The sequence below is a fragment of the Pyrus communis genome, chromosome 5 (genome assembly GCF_041283825.1).
Source record: "Pyrus communis isolate YQ-2024b chromosome 5, ASM4128382v1, whole genome shotgun sequence".
Classification (NCBI taxonomy): domain Eukaryota; kingdom Viridiplantae; phylum Streptophyta; class Magnoliopsida; order Rosales; family Rosaceae; genus Pyrus; species Pyrus communis.
The window spans coordinates 35,066,487-35,084,175 of NC_142569.1; the positions used below are offsets into that span (position 1 = coordinate 35,066,487).

General features: G+C 37.9%; 3 protein-coding genes across 8 annotated transcripts; all 3 read left to right on the plus strand.

The window, feature by feature from the left end:
- Positions 1–397: 397 nt before the first annotated feature.
- LOC137726204 (uncharacterized) lies at positions 398–3,041 on the plus strand. Of its 3 annotated transcripts, none has more exons than XM_068465091.2 (6): positions 398–788; positions 918–988; positions 1,556–1,661; positions 1,972–2,104; positions 2,197–2,343; positions 2,922–3,041. In XM_068465091.2, exons 1-6 carry the CDS (start codon positions 712–714, stop codon positions 2,964–2,966), a joined length of 579 nt encoding a protein of 192 aa, XP_068321192.2. In that variant the 5' UTR covers positions 398–711; the 3' UTR covers positions 2,967–3,041. The 3 variants fall into 3 exon arrangements, with proteins under 3 accessions (XP_068321192.2, XP_088551255.1, XP_068321193.2); XM_088695129.1 differs by lacking the exon at positions 2,922–3,041 and adding an exon at positions 2,538–2,914; XM_068465092.2 differs by lacking the exon at positions 2,922–3,041 and adding an exon at positions 2,597–2,914 and having other exon boundaries at positions 400–788.
- Positions 3,042–10,760: 7,719 nt separating this feature from the next.
- LOC137724306 (RING-H2 finger protein ATL58) lies at positions 10,761–14,869 on the plus strand. 2 transcript variants are annotated; one of them, XR_015963212.1, is made up of 5 exons: positions 10,829–11,415; positions 11,499–11,581; positions 13,284–13,705; positions 14,243–14,332; positions 14,455–14,869. XR_015963212.1 is itself a non-coding variant. In XM_068463051.2 (4 exons), exons 1-4 carry the CDS (start codon positions 11,254–11,256, stop codon positions 14,263–14,265), a joined length of 690 nt encoding a protein of 229 aa, XP_068319152.2. In that variant the 5' UTR covers positions 10,761–11,253; the 3' UTR covers positions 14,266–14,869. The 2 variants fall into 2 exon arrangements, 1 of the variants encoding a protein (XP_068319152.2); XM_068463051.2 differs by having other exon boundaries at positions 10,761–11,415; positions 14,243–14,869.
- Positions 14,870–15,135: 266 nt separating this feature from the next.
- On the plus strand, positions 15,136–17,490 carry LOC137724267 (phytolongin Phyl1.1). 3 transcript variants are annotated; one of them, XM_068463037.2, is made up of 2 exons: positions 15,136–15,468; positions 16,170–17,490. In XM_068463037.2, exon 2 carries the CDS (start codon positions 16,283–16,285, stop codon positions 17,114–17,116), a length of 834 nt encoding a protein of 277 aa, XP_068319138.2. In that variant the 5' UTR covers positions 15,136–15,468; positions 16,170–16,282; the 3' UTR covers positions 17,117–17,490. The 3 variants fall into 3 exon arrangements, with proteins under 3 accessions (XP_068319138.2, XP_068319140.2, XP_068319139.2); XM_068463039.2 differs by having other exon boundaries at positions 15,148–15,468; positions 16,240–17,490; XM_068463038.2 differs by having other exon boundaries at positions 15,149–15,468; positions 15,857–17,490.
- Positions 17,491–17,689: the final 199 nt, after the last annotated feature.

Sequence of the window (17,689 nt, forward strand, 5' to 3'; positions counted from 1 at the left end):
CTCATCTTCTAAACCTAAAAAACTTCCTCTTTTATTAAACATCCTAGTAAAATTCTTTTAATGCGGGTGATAATCTAACTCCATAGAATTGCTAATGGAACTCCGTCAAAATAGAACTCTTGTAAATTCTCTACCACTTGTGTTTTTGATATAATTTATAATGTCGACATGAAAATTATATAAAAAACATAAAATAACAAAAAAATCCAGAGGCTTACTTTTTTAAAAAGAAGCATAGAGCATCAACTTGACGTTGGTTAATTTTAGCGGCATTCCAACGTCCACGTTGCTTTGCAGGTGATTATCCTCTGGTTCTGGGGCACATCCATACACCGTAGTGTTGTCCGCATTGGAATAAAACTCTCTTTGAGTTGTAATTCAAATTCACACCCAAGTACGGACCTCTCAATTCTCAACACAAGGACAAAGAAGGAAGGAAAAGGCAAGCCTAGAGCAGAAAATATCTCTCTGCTTTTCTGAAATTCAGAACCGAACGGAACCCAGTATTTTCAAAATTTCAATTTTGATTAAAACAAAAGCAAAAATATCTACCGTGGGAGAAAGAATCAATCTGAATTCTGAATTATTTTTCAAATCTCTTGTTTTGTTTTTGTATTTCTTTCTTTGGCTTGTACTAGATCTGCCAGACAGACTAGAGGTTTTCTTTTCCTGAGCAAACCCTGAATCCATTCAATTTGTAAAGGGGTTGTGATGGCGGCAGCTGGTAATGGGGTGTCGATTTGGTTCAAGAACAAGGTGGTCGATCCCCTCCTCGAAATCCTCCGCAGGTACCCTGGCCTTTACGCTCTCTCTCTGATTTTCAGATTCACACTTCGTAGTTTTTTTTTTTTTTTTTTTTTGGTTTGGCGGTTGCTGAGAAAGAAAGAAAGTCGTAAAATTTGATTTGGATTTTGAAGGGGTGCAGAACCTAAGCTGTTGGCCTTCTCTGCAGCTCTTGGCCTTACCATTGGATTGTTTCCAATATGCGGTACGTATGCATCTTTCATCTTCTCATATCCCATGCTGCGCTGCCTCTTTCAATACAATCTAGTAATTCTGCATACCATTATTCTTATTTTAGTTTAACACAGGTTGATTCCCCACCAGAACAGATTTTTCTCTTATTCCTACACTCATCCGAACAGATTTATTTAGCCCCCAACAAAAACAATTTCACAATTTTATCGTGTCACACTTCACTTCTAAATGCCCAACATATCTCATTGTTACTTGTTCATTCCATCATTCATTAGTGAATATTTACGTGGCTCAGCAGTGTGGCAATAATATGCAATATAGGACCCTCCTTAAATAAAACTTACCAGCAGTAGTTGCCGCCTTTTTTCACTTCAGAGAACAGAAAGGAATTGCTATCTGAGAGTGGAAGGTTCGCGTAGGCAATTGTAGGCTGGATATAACTCGGCTGATGTTGATATGATTCCCCCTTTGTATTTGTTGTAATGGATCTGGTATTTCTGGAGTTTTTTTTCAGAACTAGTGTTGGCTTCTCGAAATGTGCATAAGTATCTCATATTAACTGATGTTTCATTAATAGGGACAACTGTGGTTCTGTGTGGAATGGTAATTGCATTGCTGGGATCGCATTGCCATGCTCCAACTGTCATGCTGGCTAATGTCCTTGCTACACCAATAGAGCTGAGGTACTTGTGTTTTTATCCTAGCATCTTGTAATATTCTTACGTTTATGTAATGGCTGTGCATGTGACCAATTGTGTTTGTGCGTCCTTCATAAAATGTTTAAACAATCATTGATTGTGGATTGGTCTCGGACTTGGTACACAAATTCGTCTCTATGTTGATAGAAGCCTTAGAGAATAGAAACAGCATATACAAAAGAACTTGTCTTGAAGCTTTCGGTTGCTCTTGTACCATGCCTGTTACATTTTATGCTACATATACGATTGTTATCTTATTGGTTATTTTTTTTTTTGTTGTTGTTTTGCTCTCAAGTTTGGTTGTACCTTTCTTGCGCTTTGGTGAACTTATCTCTGGTGGAGCTCATTTTCCTTTAACTTCTGACGCTTTCAAGAAAGTGTTAACTGGCCAAGCTTCACATGAGGTCTTAATAAGTATTGCGCATGCGGTAGGTTGCCAACATAACACCTTGTAGTCATAACCTCTCTCTCTATTTATGTTTATGAAACCATCACGTCTAACTCGTATCAATCTTTGCAGTTGTTGGGATGGCTTGTTGCAGCTCCCTTAATTTTTGCAGCTCTGTACATAGTCTTTTTACCATGTTTTAAGGTGCTGGTTCCCAAGTTCAGTGCTGTTCCTTTGAGCCCAAAGAAATCAATTTCACCCACAGAAGTCAGGCTTAAGGTAAGAGACGCCTGATTAACATTGTAATAACCATACAGTTATTTATCGTGGCATAAACAGGCTACTGTGTTCACATGTTTCTGACATTTATAGTACCCCATGTACATAGACCAGCACTGATGGCACTATGCTTACTTTGCTCTCTGCTCGTATACGTATGCTTTATGATGTTGCTGTTTCATATTTTAACCAAGGTGGCTTCTGGACAGCAGAAGTCCATCAAAGTCTGACGATGTGATTAACTAATTGACAGGGAAACTGATGCATTTCTCTCTATTGCTCTGCATCACCGGATATATTGCGGTGCAAGACATCTCATTCACGGAATGGGTATTAATGTATAATCACAGAGAGATGGAGGGGGGGTTTCAGCGTTGGGCGCACAATAATGGAATATGGATGAATATATATATATATATATATTTTTTTTTTTTGCAAGTGAAAGTTTAGTTGATTACTTCCGAACTTCACAATACTGCCCGTTTTGTAGCCTGTTAACCTTTGTTTTTTTTTACCAACGTTGACAAATTACTGTGGGGAACAAATAAGTAAATACGAGACTGTTTGGCTATCTACAGTGTTGCTTGCAAGGAGGAGGAGGAGAAGGAGATGGCAATGGATAAGTAGAAGGGGACATCTGTTTTATTATATTGTCAAACATGTTAGATTTTGCTGAATAATATATGCTGCTTGTGACATGACCAAGTAGCCCCAACCACCGAGCCAAAACTCATCCATTTCTATAATCTCTTAGAATCCTTCCTGCGCTAAGCTTAAGTTTAATTAACACCAAAAAATGTCATCAAAACATTTTAGGCTTTTTATCCAAAATGGTTTTTGAGATTTGCACAACACATCACTTTGGTCCTTAAGATTGAAAATCAATAGAAAGTGTCCGTAAGATTGTCCACCATCATTATTTTGGTCATTTTGTTAAAAAGTTCTTGAAGTGTTCCGGAACTCTTGGCTGAAAATTTGGGTAATTTTCAAATTTTTGTAACTCGATCGTTTTTTAATCAAATTCGACTTATAATATATCAAAATGAAGATAGGAAGGTGTACAACAAGATTATATCTATTTGGAAGCTAATGGTTGCCGAAGATGGTCAGAAAATAGCCTCAAAGGTGATTGGTCCGCGAGGGAAAACTAGAAAACTTGTTGGAAACTAGGTAAATTTAAAACGTTCATAACTTTTTCTATACTTAATCAAATTGAGTGATTCAAAAATGAAAATCATACTTTTCAACCACACGAAGAGAATTGTACCTTTCTGGACGGCTAATTCGCCGTGGTTTGGCTGCAAAACGGCTCGAAAGTGGCTAACTTGAGACCATGACAGCCACTTTCAAGCCGTTTTTTGGCCAAACCAAGACGATTTAGCCGTTGAGAAATGTACCATTCTCTTCGTCTCGTCGAGAAGTATGATTTTCGTTCTTGAATCACTCGATTTCGTTGAGTATTGAAGAAGTTATGAACGTTTAAAGTTTACCCAATTTCCGGCGAGTTTTCCAGTTTTCCTCCGACCAGTCACCTTTCAAGCTATTTTCTGGCCATCTCCGGCAACCATTGGGCTTCCAAATAGGTATAATCTTGTTCTACACTTTCTTATCTTCTTTTTGATATATTATGAATCGAATTTGGTTAAAAAACGGTTGAGTTACGAAGCTTTGAAAATTGCCCAAACTTTCGGCCAAGAGCTCTGGGACACTTAATGGAAATGACCAAAATAATAGATGGTGGACAATCTCAATGACCATTCCTATTGATTTTCAATCTCATGGACCAAGGCGTTGTGTTATGCAAATATCAATGACCATTTTCGCTAAAAAGCCAACATTTTAATAGCAAATAGTAGCACAATATGAATAAAAAGAGAGAATACAATAGTAAAATTATGTTAAATTGAATAAATATTATGTTTTAAATAAATTTCTAGTACAAGAGACAAATTCAGATTTCTAAATAATAATAAAAAATAAATAAATAAAAAAACCCAAAATAGAATATGGATGATATTTCATTAAAAATTCTAAAAAAATCCAAATTCATACCAATGATCCTTTAACTTTAACTCAATTAGAGCAATGGTCATTCAACTAAAAATTCATTACCATTGGTCCCTCAACTCATCAAAACGTGCAATCATGGTCCCTCAACTAAAAATCCATTACCATTGGTCCCTCAACTTTAATCCAACTAGAAAAATCGTTCTTCAACTTTAACCCAATTGGAGCAATGGTCCCTCAATGATTTGGACATTCACAAAATTCATAAGCATATAACAAACTTTTATGATTTGTATTAAGAGTTTTAGTTAAGTTTTAATTAAATAATGCTGACTAATTATGTAGAGACTTAGTCAAGCACAAGTCCTAGTTTGTAGGAGTCGTGGATGAGGATGTTCACCACGATTAGGTTTGCTTCCGTTGCTTAGGGTTGAGATCTCCACGAAATCAACCTGTGATTGGGGGAGAGAAGTTGTTATTTGTTTTCAGTATTTTCCCTTTAAAATTGTAATCTTCCTTCAACAAATTAATGAGAAGAACAGTTCAATATTTTACGTGAGTTTTCATACTTAAGAGCATTGCTAGGGTTCTTAAGTTCTGGTTATCAAAACCAACATTTGGTATCAGAGCCAGTTTTTAGGGATCTTAGAAAGAAACAAAGTGAGAAAGTGAACTTGCAAAGCAAGAAACAATGTCAAGTGAGAAGGCAACTGAAAGCTTCGTGCAGCCAGTCATTCTCAAGTTTGATGGTCATTACGACCATTGGAGCATGCTGATGGAAAATTTCCTAAGGTCTATATAGTACTTTGACCTTGTGGAAACGGGAATTGACATACCTGAAGATATCTTGACAATGGCACAACAAAAGAAGGTTGATGAACTGAAACTGAAAGATTTAAAGGTAAAAAATTACCTATTCCAGGTGATTGATAGATCCATTCTTGAAACCATTCTCGAGAAGAACACCTCCCACCAAATATGGGAGTCAATGAAGAAGAAGTACCAAGGATCAAGAAAGGTGAAGCGAGCACAACTTCAAGCCATAAGAAGAGACTTTGTGACTCTTCAAATGAAGAATGGAGAATCTGTAAATGAGTATATTGGAAAAGCTATGTCAATGGTTAACAAGATGAGAATCCATGGTCACAAGATTGAAGACAATGAAGTCATGGAGAAAATCTTAAGATCAATGGCTCCCAAGTTCGACTACGTGGTTTGCTCCATTAAGGAGTCAAATGACATAGAGGATATGTCAATTGATGAGCTACAAAGCTCCTTGCTTGTTTATGAGCAGAAGCTCAACCGTGGAGGCTCCCAAGAGCAAGCTTTGAAGGCTTCCACCTTCACTGAATCTTCAAGTTCAAGAGGAGGAAGAGGACGTGGTCGTGGAAGAGGAGGTCGAGGAAATTGAGATGGTTGACGGTTTGGGAATATAGATGATAGCAAATCATCTTATGTTTCCAAGAAGGAAGATGATCGTCAAGGCAAAGGCAAAGAGTAGTTTGACAAATCACAAGTTGAATGTTACATTTGTGGTAACTATAGGCACTACAAAAATGAGTGCTACACCAAGCTTCCTAAGGAGAAGGGAGAGGAGTCAAATTTTATTGAGAAAAAGGAGGAAAAAACACCGTTGATGGCATTTCATGTTATGGAGAACTTTGACCAGGAGACTTGGTATGTGGACACTGGTTGCAACAATCACATGAGTGGGTGTAAAACATCCTTTGTGAATTTGGATGAAAGCTTTCGTACAACTGTAAGCTTTGGAGACAAGTCAACAGTGAACGTGATGAGAAAATGAAAGGTTCAAATTAGGATCAAAAATGATTTCATTGACAAATGTCTTTTTCATTCCTAATTTGAAAACAAACCTTCTAAGTGATGGACATCTTCAAGATAAAGGGTATAAGATCACCATATTTCAAGGAGAATGTGAAATATATGATGCAAAGAGAAGCTCCATCACTGTGGTGAAGATGTTACCAAACAGGCTGTTCCCGTTCAAGCTTAAGAGTGTAAACACTTGTATGGTTGCAAAGGAAAATGATGAAAACATGGTTGTGGCATCACATGTTTGGTCACTTGTACTTCAATGGACTAAGAACACTCTATCAAAAGAAAATGGTGACTGGTTTGCCTAAAATCACAAACCAAACTAAGTCTGTGAGGGCCATAACAAAGCAGCCAAGAAAAACATTTCCAAGTAAGAAAGCAACAACAGCTCACTTAGTTTTGGAATTGGTTCACTCGGACCTATGTAGACCAATCAATCCACGTTCAAATGGAAGGAATAGGTATTTTATCTCGTTTATTGATGATTTCAGCAGAAAAACATAGGTGTATTTCTTGCATGAGAAGTTAGAGGCATTTGATGCATTCAAGAGCTTCAAGGCTCTTGTTGAGAATGAATCTGAGAAGAAAATCAAGTGCTTGCGTATTGACCGTGGAGGAGAGTTTTGTTCAAAAGAATTTGAAGCCTTGTGTGATGAAAGTGGAATAAAAAGGTAGCTTACTGCAGCCTACACGCTGCAACAAAACGGGGTCTCGGAGAGGAAAAATAGAACCATATCAACATGGTTCAAATCTTGCTAGCAAAAGGAGAAGTTCCAAAATAGTTTTGGGCTGAAGCAGTTCTTTGGGCAGTTCATGTTCTTAATAGAAGTCCAACATTTTTTGTCAAAAATGACACCCCAAGAGGCTTGGAATGGGAGAAAGGCCTCCGTAAAGCATTTCAAGGTGTTTGGGTGCATAGCATATGCACACATTCCTGATGAGAAAAGGAAGAAACTGGACAACAAAGGTGAAAAGTGTGTGTTTCTTGGTGTAAGTGATTTATCCAAAGCTTATAGGTTATGCAATCGTGAAACTGAGAAGATCATTATTAGTCTAGATGTGGTGCTTGATGAGAATGCAAAATGGAGTTGGTCTACAAACAAAACAACCATGCAACATATACAAGTTGATGATGACTTTGATGGTAAAAACACCACGGCTCAAACCTTACCTCAAATTGAAGAAGTACCATAACAAGTTGAAGAAGAGAGATACAATCTAAGGGGTAAATATTTGAGAAAGTGGTCAGCTTGGATGATGGATTACGATACAAGCTACATAAGCTTAGATGATGACAATGCTTATTTTGCACTGTTTGTAAACAGTGATCCGATCACTATTGAAGAGGCTTCAAAGAAGGTGAAGTGGAAAGATGCGACGGAAAGTGAAATAAGGTCTATTGAAAGGAACAATATATGGGAGCTAACACATTTGCCTAAGGGACACAAGACTATTGGCGTGAAATGGGTCTTCAGAACCAAAGTCAATGAGAAAGGAGGAATAAACAAGCACAAGGCTCATTTGGTGGCAAAGGGATACAAGCAAAATCATGGCATTGATTACAAAGAAGTGTTTGTTTCCGTGGCTAAACAAGACTCAATAAGGTTGGTAATCTCACTTGCAGCTTAATATTCATGGTTGATTTATCAATTGGACGTAAAATCAATGTTCTTGCATGGAGAACTGCATGAGGAATTGTACGTCGATCAACCACAAGGATATGAGAAGAAGGGAGAAGAAGAAAAAGTATATAAGTATATAAACTGAAGAATGCACTTTATGGACTGAAACAAGCACCCCGTGCTTGGTACAGTCGAATTGATGATCATTTTGGAAGGCTAGGGTTTCAGAAATGTCCCTATGATCACTCACTCCATGTTAAGAGTGAAATTGGAGGTAAAATGTTAATTCTTTGCTTATATGTCGATGATTTGATATATACTGGTAACAATGTTGAGATGATGGAAGAGTTCAAGAAGTCTATGATGGAGGAATTTGAGATGACTGATCTCGGGCTTATGAATTATTTTCTAGGAGTTGAAGTCATTCAAAAGGTTGCTGGGAATTTTATTTTCAGAAGAAATATGCACAGGAAATCCTTGAAAAGTTTAAAATGGCTAATTGCAAAGAGATTGGAACACCATTAGAGCCTGGAATGAAGTTATGTAAAGATATCAATGGAGTAGCAGTGGATAATTCATTCTACAAGCAACTCGTGGGAAGTCTTATGTATTTGACTTTGACACGACCTGATTTAGTGTATGGTGTAAGTGTCATCAGTAGGTACATGGATATACCAACTAAAATGCATTTGAATGCAGCAAAACGAATTCTAAGATATGTAAAGGGAACAATCAATTATAGAGTGTTCTATAATAGTCAAGGAGGTTCAGATTTTGTTGGCTTCATTGACAGTGACTACGCTGGGGACATTGATGATAGGAAGAGTACTTCAGGACATGTTTTCATGAAATTATGGAGCAATTACATGGTCCTCAAAGAAGCAGCAAATCGTGACCCTATCCACTATTGAGGCTGAGTTTGTGGCAGCTGCCTCATGTGCATGTCAAGCTATTTGGCTGAGAAGGATGCTAGAAGCACTTGGTGACAAGCAAGATGGTTCAACAATCATTTTCTGTGATAATATTTTTGCCATAAAGTTATCAAGAAATCCTGTAATGCATGGAAGGAGTAAGCACATTGATGTTCGCTTTCATTTTCTGAGAAATCTATGCAATGATGGTGTAGTTGAGCTTGAGTATTGCAAGAGTGGAAATCAATTGGCTGATATACTCACAAAGTCACTCAAGCAACCCCTTTCCAAGAAATTGAGGAAGCTACTTGAAGTGCATTCACTCAAACATCTTGAGAATGAGTGGGTTGAAAACCTGGCAAGATATGTGATGGTTGAAGAAGCTGATGAAGATTTCGTGATGGTGTCTAAACCCTAAATTGTTTTCAATAGAAATCAGTTTAAGGGAGGGTGTTAAGAGTTTTAGTTAAGTTTTAATTAAGTTTTTTAATTAAATAATGTTGACTAATTATGTAGAGACTTAGTCAAGCACAACTCCTAGTTTTTAGGAGTCGTGCCACAATTAGGTTTGCTTGCGTTGCTTAGGGTTGAGATCTCCACGAAATCAGCATGTGATCGTGGGAGAGAAGTTGTTATTTGTTTTCAGTATTTTCCCTTTAAAATTGTAATCTTCCTTCAACAAATTAATGAGAAGAATAGTTCAATAATTTACGTGAATTTTCATACTTAAGGGCATTGCTAGGGTTCTTCAGTTCTGGTTATCAAAACCAACAATTTGGACATAAATCTAAATTAATTAAACTAAGCAAATCAAATCAAATGAAATAGATGTCATTTAGTACTATGGTCTAGTAGTATTCCTCATTACTTATAAGTGAAAGATCTTAAGTTCGATTCTCGCAAAAGGCAAATTTGAATCACATTATTATGACTCGCTTATTGTGAGGCTTAGTCCTACCATAATATTGCTTGTTAAAAAAAAAAAAAATCAAATGAAGTAGGTGAGATATAGATGAAAGAATAAATGGTAAGTTTTATTTTTAAGTCATTCAATTGTTTTTCTTTTTCATAAAATATTTAATTAAATGCATAGGCAATTATGGATAGTTAAATTGACACATGACAATGACATGAAGAGGGTGATAATGATCACCTTGGGTTAGGTAACTAGGCTAGGGAGGGAGAGTTTGAATCAAAACTGGAGAAGGATTCTCTCTCTTCTTTTTTTTCCGTTCCCTTCTATTTGAACGGTCACGATTAAGCCACTTTAACATTTTATATTAATTTTTTATAGAAAGAGAAAGACAAAATAAAGAGTGTGAGAGGATGTAACATCCCACATCGCCCAGGGGAGTGGATCCTGTAAGTTTTATATGTATATTCTCATCTTTACCTAGCACGAGGCCTTTTTGAAGCTCACTGGCTTCAGGTTCCATCGGAACTCCGAAGTTAAGCAAGAAAGGGGCTAGAGCATTCCCAGGATGGGTGACCCATCGGGAAGCTCTGCTCGCGTGAGTTCTCAGAAACAAAACCGTGAGGGCGTGGTCAAGGCCCAAAGCGAACAATATCGTGCTACGGTGAAGTTAAGCTTAGGATGTGGTAGGGGTCCGGGCCGGGATGTGACAGAGGAGGGGATAAAAGGAGATGAAAAGAAGAAGGGAGAGAATCCTATTCTGATGGTCCATGTTAATCTACCTTTTTTAATTTAGAAAAAAAAAAAAAATCTAAAACAGGGTTGAGCCCACATGGCATACCCTGGGGTGTTGGATTGCAAAAACTTATAATCCAACTGTCTATGTTATTCATTTAGAAAAAAAAAATTAAAAAAAAGCACAAAAAAGTGAGAAAATATCTAAACTTAAGAGAGTTTGAAATTATATATAATATTAATCTTTCTCAAATTAAATTTTTTTTTTTTGGATGCCAATTGTTCGGATAATTCATTTACAGAGTAAAAATACCTTTTGACGATTAAGGTTCACTAAAGACAATAATTGCCGATTGCATGATAACCTGAGCAATTACCGCCCTTAAGTGGAGTTGCTCGTACAGGAGCACTATCCCCACACCCACCCACCCAAAACCACCCCCCCCCCACCTTCACCTCTCTCCTCGTTCGTTTTTTTTTTTTTTTGATACTCTTTGTGTCATGAATATTTTGAGTTTTGACCGCCATCGTATCGTATCCGTAGATGAGATCTGCCAGCCTGCCTGCCTATTCACTTGCTACTTCTCACTTCCCACTTGCCTGCCTTTCTTTCTTTGCTTCTTTCCCTGTGAATCTGTAGACTGTCTGTGTACACTTCCATCAGACATCTTGGTCACACTTGTATATATGCGTTCATTCTGCTTTTTTCAACAAACATTTCTCAAGATATTAGTAATAATTAGATTGGATTCGATTAGATTAAATTTGTAGTGAAGAAGAAGGAGGGATGTGTTATAATCATGTATAACCGAGGTCTTCTTCTGCTAATTCAGAATCTTGCAACAACAGTAAGTCATCATCATCAAAGGAGGAAAGTTGGTTCAAGATGTACCAATTCTTGGTGTTTTGCGTCCCCATCCTGTTCACTTTCATCCTCCTTTTCGTCTTCTACTTGTTCTATTTTCGCCCTCGACGCCTCCATTGGTCCTCCCTCCGAACGACAACATCTCTTCCGCCTCCAGGGAATCACACTCACATATTTGCCACTGTAAGTGTTACCTCATTCTTTCATTCATTCATTCATCTATTTATATATGTTTCTTAAATTGGCTTCCTGCCTGCAACTGTCAGGTTGAGTTGGGTTTGAAGAAAGAGCTCAGGGAGATGCTGCCCATTATTGTATATAAGGAGAGCTTCTCCGTCAGAGATACACAGTGAGTGGGGTTTCTTTTTCCTTCCTTAATTCTTAGTTAATATTGTTTTTTATTTTTTATTATTTAACTTGGAGGAATCGGAATGCAATTGATTGTTTCAGTATCCTGGAAACATGGAATGAATCAATGGAATTATCATTTTTATGATAAGGTAACTGAATTGTAGGCCAAGCTCATAAGAAAATTATCAGCTTGGCTTTCAACATGATATAATCAGTAAGAGCAATATAGATGATGAGTTCTAATATGATTAGAATTTGAAATTGACAGAAATGCTTTTCATTGAACGTGGTAAAAGCAATACAGATGAGGTCAAGTTTGGTATTTTAAGTACAGTTTTTGGTGTGGGGATAATAGAAAGTTATAGCTTGCGTATCGGTTCATCCTTCTTGACATATGCTATGTTTGGTAGTCGCCAAAAAGGAATATCATAGATTCATAGTGTAAATCTCATTCTTCAAGCTTGGAAGAACTTTACTGAAGCAAAGGGTCCATATTTGGATGTTTCCTGATGAGCATTAACAATTTGTCTTGTGTAATTCATGGAAAGAATCATATGGAGCTGCTTCTTTTTATATTTTCTCATCTTTTAGTTTTCAGTTGATTATAACATTTTAAAAGCTACTGTTTTTACGTTTCATTGATTTCAATATGATAACAATGAGTTATTGACATTTTTTCGTGTGTGGAGATTTGACTCCAGTAGTGAGATCACTAGTCATTATGTTATTCTAAGTAATCTCATATTATGCCACAGAAAGAGACCAAGAGTGATATAGTTAGTTGACAAGATGACTATCCACAAATTAGTCTTCAGAATTCCTAAGGATAATAATGCGAATCTTTCCAGATTCATGTACCAATTAGCCTATAAAAGGGGCTACTTTGTAAGCTTTTGAAATAAGTGTTAGAGAACGGAAATTCTAGGTTTCCTGCTTGTGTGTGAAGCACAACAACCTTGGAGTGATTCCAAGGCACCTTCCGTGTGAAGTTGAAGGCTGATGTGATGCCGGAATTTTTCTAACTTCTGTATTGGAGTGATTCAATACACCTTTCGTGTGATGCCACAGGCCTGAGTGAGTTCTGTTCTATTTCTCTATTCCTTCTTATTGTCCTACATCACAAGAGTTGTGAAACAATGAGCGTATAGGTACTTCATACAACAAAAACCAAGCCTTATCCCACCAAGTGGGGTTGGCTGTATGAAAATCCATAAGAAGGAATATTGAAACAAACAATGCTATAGTAATGACTTATGTGAATGATTGTTTGTGCAAAATCAATAGTTGTTTGAGGCACAGGCTTTAGTTTCCAAATAAGTATGATTTAATTTCTCTGAATCATTTTCCTGCGATGCAATTATACCAACCAGCCAACCCCTCACCCCTAACTTGATTTCTCATCGGTACTGAAACTTGATGATAAGGAATTATATTTTCAGGATATTACTATAAAACAAAACAAAATAGGAAAGTAACGGTGATGGTGACATCTTTTGGTTGTTTAGACTTTGGAATAATTTATCATATTTAAACTAGAACGCTTATTGTCCATAATTTTATATTTAGCATGATGTGTTTGCAGTAGTTTACAATAGCTTCAAATTTACTTCCAATATAGTGTGCTATTTTTAGATGAAAATAGTGCCTTCAAATCTAAGCTTTCTCTCAACAAATGAGGCACCTTTTGTATTTTTTTGCAGATGCTCAGTATGCCTGGGTGACTATGTAGCGGAGGATAGACTTCAACAGATACCATCCTGTGGCCATACATTTCACATTGATTGCATTGACAGCTGGCTTTCTACCCACAGCACTTGTCCACTGTGCCGCTCATCCCTCCTTTCTGCCCATAAATATCAAAATGAATCGCCTGATGTACTAGTGGAACCAAGTCATGAATCTTCTGTTGCGGTGAATAGTAGTGTAACATCTCTTCTACAGATGCCTCAGGCTTGTGAAGAAACAAAAGCTACAGAGTTTTCTGGGTTGAGGAATGGAGAACCAACAAGCCCCCAAAACAGTTCCAAAGAAGATGCAAGTTCTGAGTGGGTTGATTGCAAGAGAGGATTGAGGGATGCAGGAAATGCAACTCAAGTACATCAGCATACTGGTGGATCATCTGGTAATTTGTGATTTGCTGAAGATTAGCTTAACTGATTTTCTTTTTCCTGCCTTCTTGCCCCCCCTTTTCAGAACAGTTTGCTAAAAAAAGGTTTTTCTGTTATTATTTAAATGCAATTAGCATAATTTGATTATTACATTTCCACTGAACGTCGTATGGTGATGCGCATTGTGCCTTTTTCTTATTTTTTGTCTTTAACTTTAAGATTATGAGACACAACTTCTTGTACTAACTCTCATTTGTGAATATGTTTAACAAATGCCTCTCATTTGCACTTGCAAGTAGTACAGAAAGTAATAAAGTAATTAATCTGTTGTATCCCCCAAGTCGAGTGAGTTTATCTAATTGAGCATCGGCCTCCACTGCTGATTGTTTGTCTGGGTAGATCGCCAGATAATAAAATCTGGTTTTAGTCATTTCCCAAACCAGTTGTCAGGAAGATTGTCCAAATTGTCTCCTTCCCTACCAGTATACTAATTTTATTCCATATGATAAATTTTCAGCTAATGACATCTGGTTGTCTGTCTATCCATGCAGATGGACTTGAATTGAGGCATTAGAGCTGATGGTAGCATCAAGAATTCAATTGCTGCATTCTGCATGCTAGTATCCAAGTGAGATGCGGCGGTGAGTATAAAAGCTTCCAAACATGCCATATGTTGAGAGAATATTTGGCCATGTGCTTCTGTATGTAGAAGCCAAGAAGCAGCTAAAGTAAAGCAAACAAGATGTTGTTTCTTTTGATGTAGACATCCTAGACGTCCGCATCAGCATGGAGGGAGGTACCAAGGACAACTGATGAATGCAGGAACAATCAAGTATATCGATGCTTTCAGACAGGAAACCACATCTTCGTTGCGGAGTTTCCAAATTGATCTGGCATTGGTCTTGCTTGGGTGGGAACGTAGTTAACAAATTTGGTTTGGTTGTAGGTAAGTTTATCCCCGTGCCCAAGAACATTGTGAGCGGGTACGATTCTCATTTGCTGAATGAACAGTATAAGCGATATCCACTGTTATGTGATTGTCAGTGGTTTGGCGTATGAGAATAAAGACGTGATTTGAACAAGGGTTTACTGTGCACTGAGAGCGAGCATTGTATGGTATTTTGCAAGGATTGCGTAGTCTCACTAATTGAGAATATTGTCTTATTTAAATCTTCCAATCGACAATCAGAAGATATATGTTTCTCTCAGACTCATGAGCATTGAGCATAGATTAGATTAGACACCCAAATAAGACCATTTAAATCTTCCAAACGAACAATTTCATCTCAAATTGTAATTACAAAATGTGAATATGGTCATTTCGTTCCCTCGTCTTTCTTTTATTTTTTCGTTAAATCATGAAAATGATTTTTACGGAGAATAGCGAAAATCAAACAAAAAACAACGAATATATTGAGTGTGAAAAGCTAGCATTTATCATGTCATTTTCAATTCGTAGTTACGCGTCCGTATTGTATTTGTGTTAGTAAGAAGACCCAACCAAAGTCGCCAAACCCAAAGAAGACGAACCAAAGCAAGACAGGTCAAATGTCAACCGGAGAGAACGCGTAGCATACTACATAACTTCACTTCTTCTGTAACTCGGATCGCATCGCATCGCATGTTATAATCCTCTCAGATTGAACTTTGGAGTTTGGAGTTTGGCGTTTGAAGTTTGAACAGCAGCAGCAGCAGCAGCAGCAGGAGGCACCAGGTGTCTGTCTCCTCAGTCAGCCGTCACGTGTCACCGTATCCTCAAGGCTTGTCTTGTTGGGAGGTAAATCTGAATCTCTGTGTTGTTAGAACCTTTTTTCGATCTGTTTGGTTGGTCGATGAGAAATCTGTTTCTAATCTTGTAAACTCACACCGCCCTGTGTTTGTACTATTTCTCCGTACCAATTACCAAACACTCATTGACTGCCATCTTGCTATATTGTTCTCAACCAATAACCAATTTGAATTTAGCATTGGATTCGATTTCGTATCATGCCTTTACTTAATTTGGGGTTTAGACTTGTGGAAAACCCCAAACCTGATGTCTTTGTTTAATTTGAAACCTTCCTTCCAATGTCCTGTCTTTGTTTAACTTGTACTGATAAGTTCAATTAGACTTTAGGGTCCTGTGTTGATTTCATTAGTAATTGTCTTTTGCTCTCTCTTCCTAGTACTCACGGATTAGGATTAGTGCCTTCGGAGACTAGTTTCTCATCTTGCTCCTGAGAGTCAGACAAGCCTACAACGACGCACCCTGAACTTCATTCCCGACGTCAACTACTTAGCTGAACAACAACCCTTGTTGCATTTTTCTGGATATGCTTTTGATTCTGTAGCGGATGTGTTGTTTGCATTTCATTTGGTCCTGCTTCTTTGATGACGAAAATAGCTTATGGTCTTCGGATCCTTGAGTTTGAGTTCAACATAAAAACATATCTTGCCCCCTTTAAGGAATCAAATTTTCAAATCATCGTCTGACATTAGGTAAAAAGAATGAAAGACCAGGGCGGTTTTGGTGATGCTGAGCATGAGGTTCTACTATACTTGCTTGCAGACCACAAGTGGAATTGAGTATCAACTCTAACGGTGTACTAGTGATGGGTTCCGTTCAAAATACAGTTTACTACTGTTGTGTGTCAAGGGGTGACCGGATCCTCTACGTGTATAGTGGCGGAGATGGTGAAATTGAGAACTTGGCTTCCTTGTGTTTGGAAAAGACTCCTCCTTTTCATAGGTGGTATTTTGAGACGGTGGGTAAAAGGACTTATGGTTTCTTAATTGAAGATGCCTATGTTTATTTCACAATTGTTGATGATAGTCTGGGCAATACCGGGGTTCTTCAGTTTTTAGAGCATTTGAGAGACGAATTCAAGAAGGTAGCCAGGAAGGGTGCAAGGGGAAGTTTGTCGAGTGTTATGAGTTCTGTTGGCATACAAGAACAGCTAGTTCCTGTTATCCACCGCTTGATCACCTCCTTGGAGAATGTTTCTCATGGTGGTAGTAATTGGACAGCTGAAGCTTCTCCGTCACTTCATGCTGGTCTTTCTCCTTCACCAAGTAGTGCAAATGGTCAAATTGAAGTTGCCAATTCTACAAAAGCCCCTCTGTTGGGGAAGTCCAGCAAGCAAGACAAGAAGAAGGCTAAAGAGCATGTGATTGCAATGAGAGACATCGAGTTGGAGGAACATAGGAAATCTACGGATAGAGGAGTCAGTATTGACTCAGCTAATTCGGGTTCCAATAACCAAGCTGGAGCAGGTTCTTCAATTGCATTACAAAAGGATTTGGGATCAATGAGGATTAGGTCTCAAAGCATTCGAAAGAAGTGGTGCCGCCAAGTGCGAATTGTCCTTGCCGTTGATGCAGCTGTTTGTGTTATACTGTTTGTGATTTGGTTACTTATTTGTCATGGTATCGAGTGCATCCGTTGAATATGTTGTGATCGGTGTTTAAAGTGGAGCTTGAGATCGTGACTGGAGAGGTGGAAAATCATGTCATCAAGAAACAGTTGTCGCAGAGAAGTCTACGGGAGTCGCATGTTAACCTTCTGAATGATGTTTCTGCGTCTATTTGATTTGAAGGTACAGATGGTGGAGGAATTTGTTGTATAGTTGGTTCTACAGTTTCTGTGCTTCTTGTGCATATGCAGATTTAGAAAATTATAAACTTGTGAGTCAGTCGGGAGCGTTTGGATGCCTTTATGCAATTTCATAATATTCTCTTGTACTTGCTGCTGGGATTTTTGGTAGTGCTTTGTGTATCGTATCATCATCACCATGCAATGAATGAAGCGTTCTGTTGGAAAGTCGTTTGCTTAACCTTTTTCTTGTTTAATATTTGTTCATTTTAAAGCCATCTATGTTTCCTATTTCTTGGTTTCTTCCTTGACCTAACCGTCGGGGAAGAATGGATGGCTTCCAACCAACAAGGCAAATACTTATAATCTTTGCATTCCGACCATTGCATTAACCGGTCATGTTCCTCGCCCCGAGAAGGGTGGCTGG

Bases quoted from the DNA above. Each gene is read 5' to 3' on its own strand.
- LOC137726204 (XM_068465091.2), top strand. From the start codon at position 712: ATGGCGGCAGCTGGTAATGGGGTGTCGATTTGGTTCAAGAACAAGGTG. The intron at 1,662-1,971 runs GTACTTGTGTTT...TTTGCTCTCAAG, and splicing joins GCTACACCAATAGAGCTGAG to TTTGGTTGTACCTTTCTTGC. The intron at 2,105-2,196 runs GTAGGTTGCCAA...CAATCTTTGCAG, and splicing joins TAATAAGTATTGCGCATGCG to TTGTTGGGATGGCTTGTTGC.
- LOC137724306 (XM_068463051.2), top strand. From the start codon at position 11,254: ATGTACCAATTCTTGGTGTTTTGCGTCCCCATCCTGTTCACTTTCATC. The intron at 11,416-11,498 runs GTAAGTGTTACC...TGCAACTGTCAG, and splicing joins ACACTCACATATTTGCCACT to GTTGAGTTGGGTTTGAAGAA. The intron at 11,582-13,283 runs GTGAGTGGGGTT...ATTTTTTTGCAG, and splicing joins TTCTCCGTCAGAGATACACA to ATGCTCAGTATGCCTGGGTG.
- LOC137724267 (XM_068463037.2), top strand. From the start codon at position 16,283: ATGGGTTCCGTTCAAAATACAGTTTACTACTGTTGTGTGTCAAGGGGT.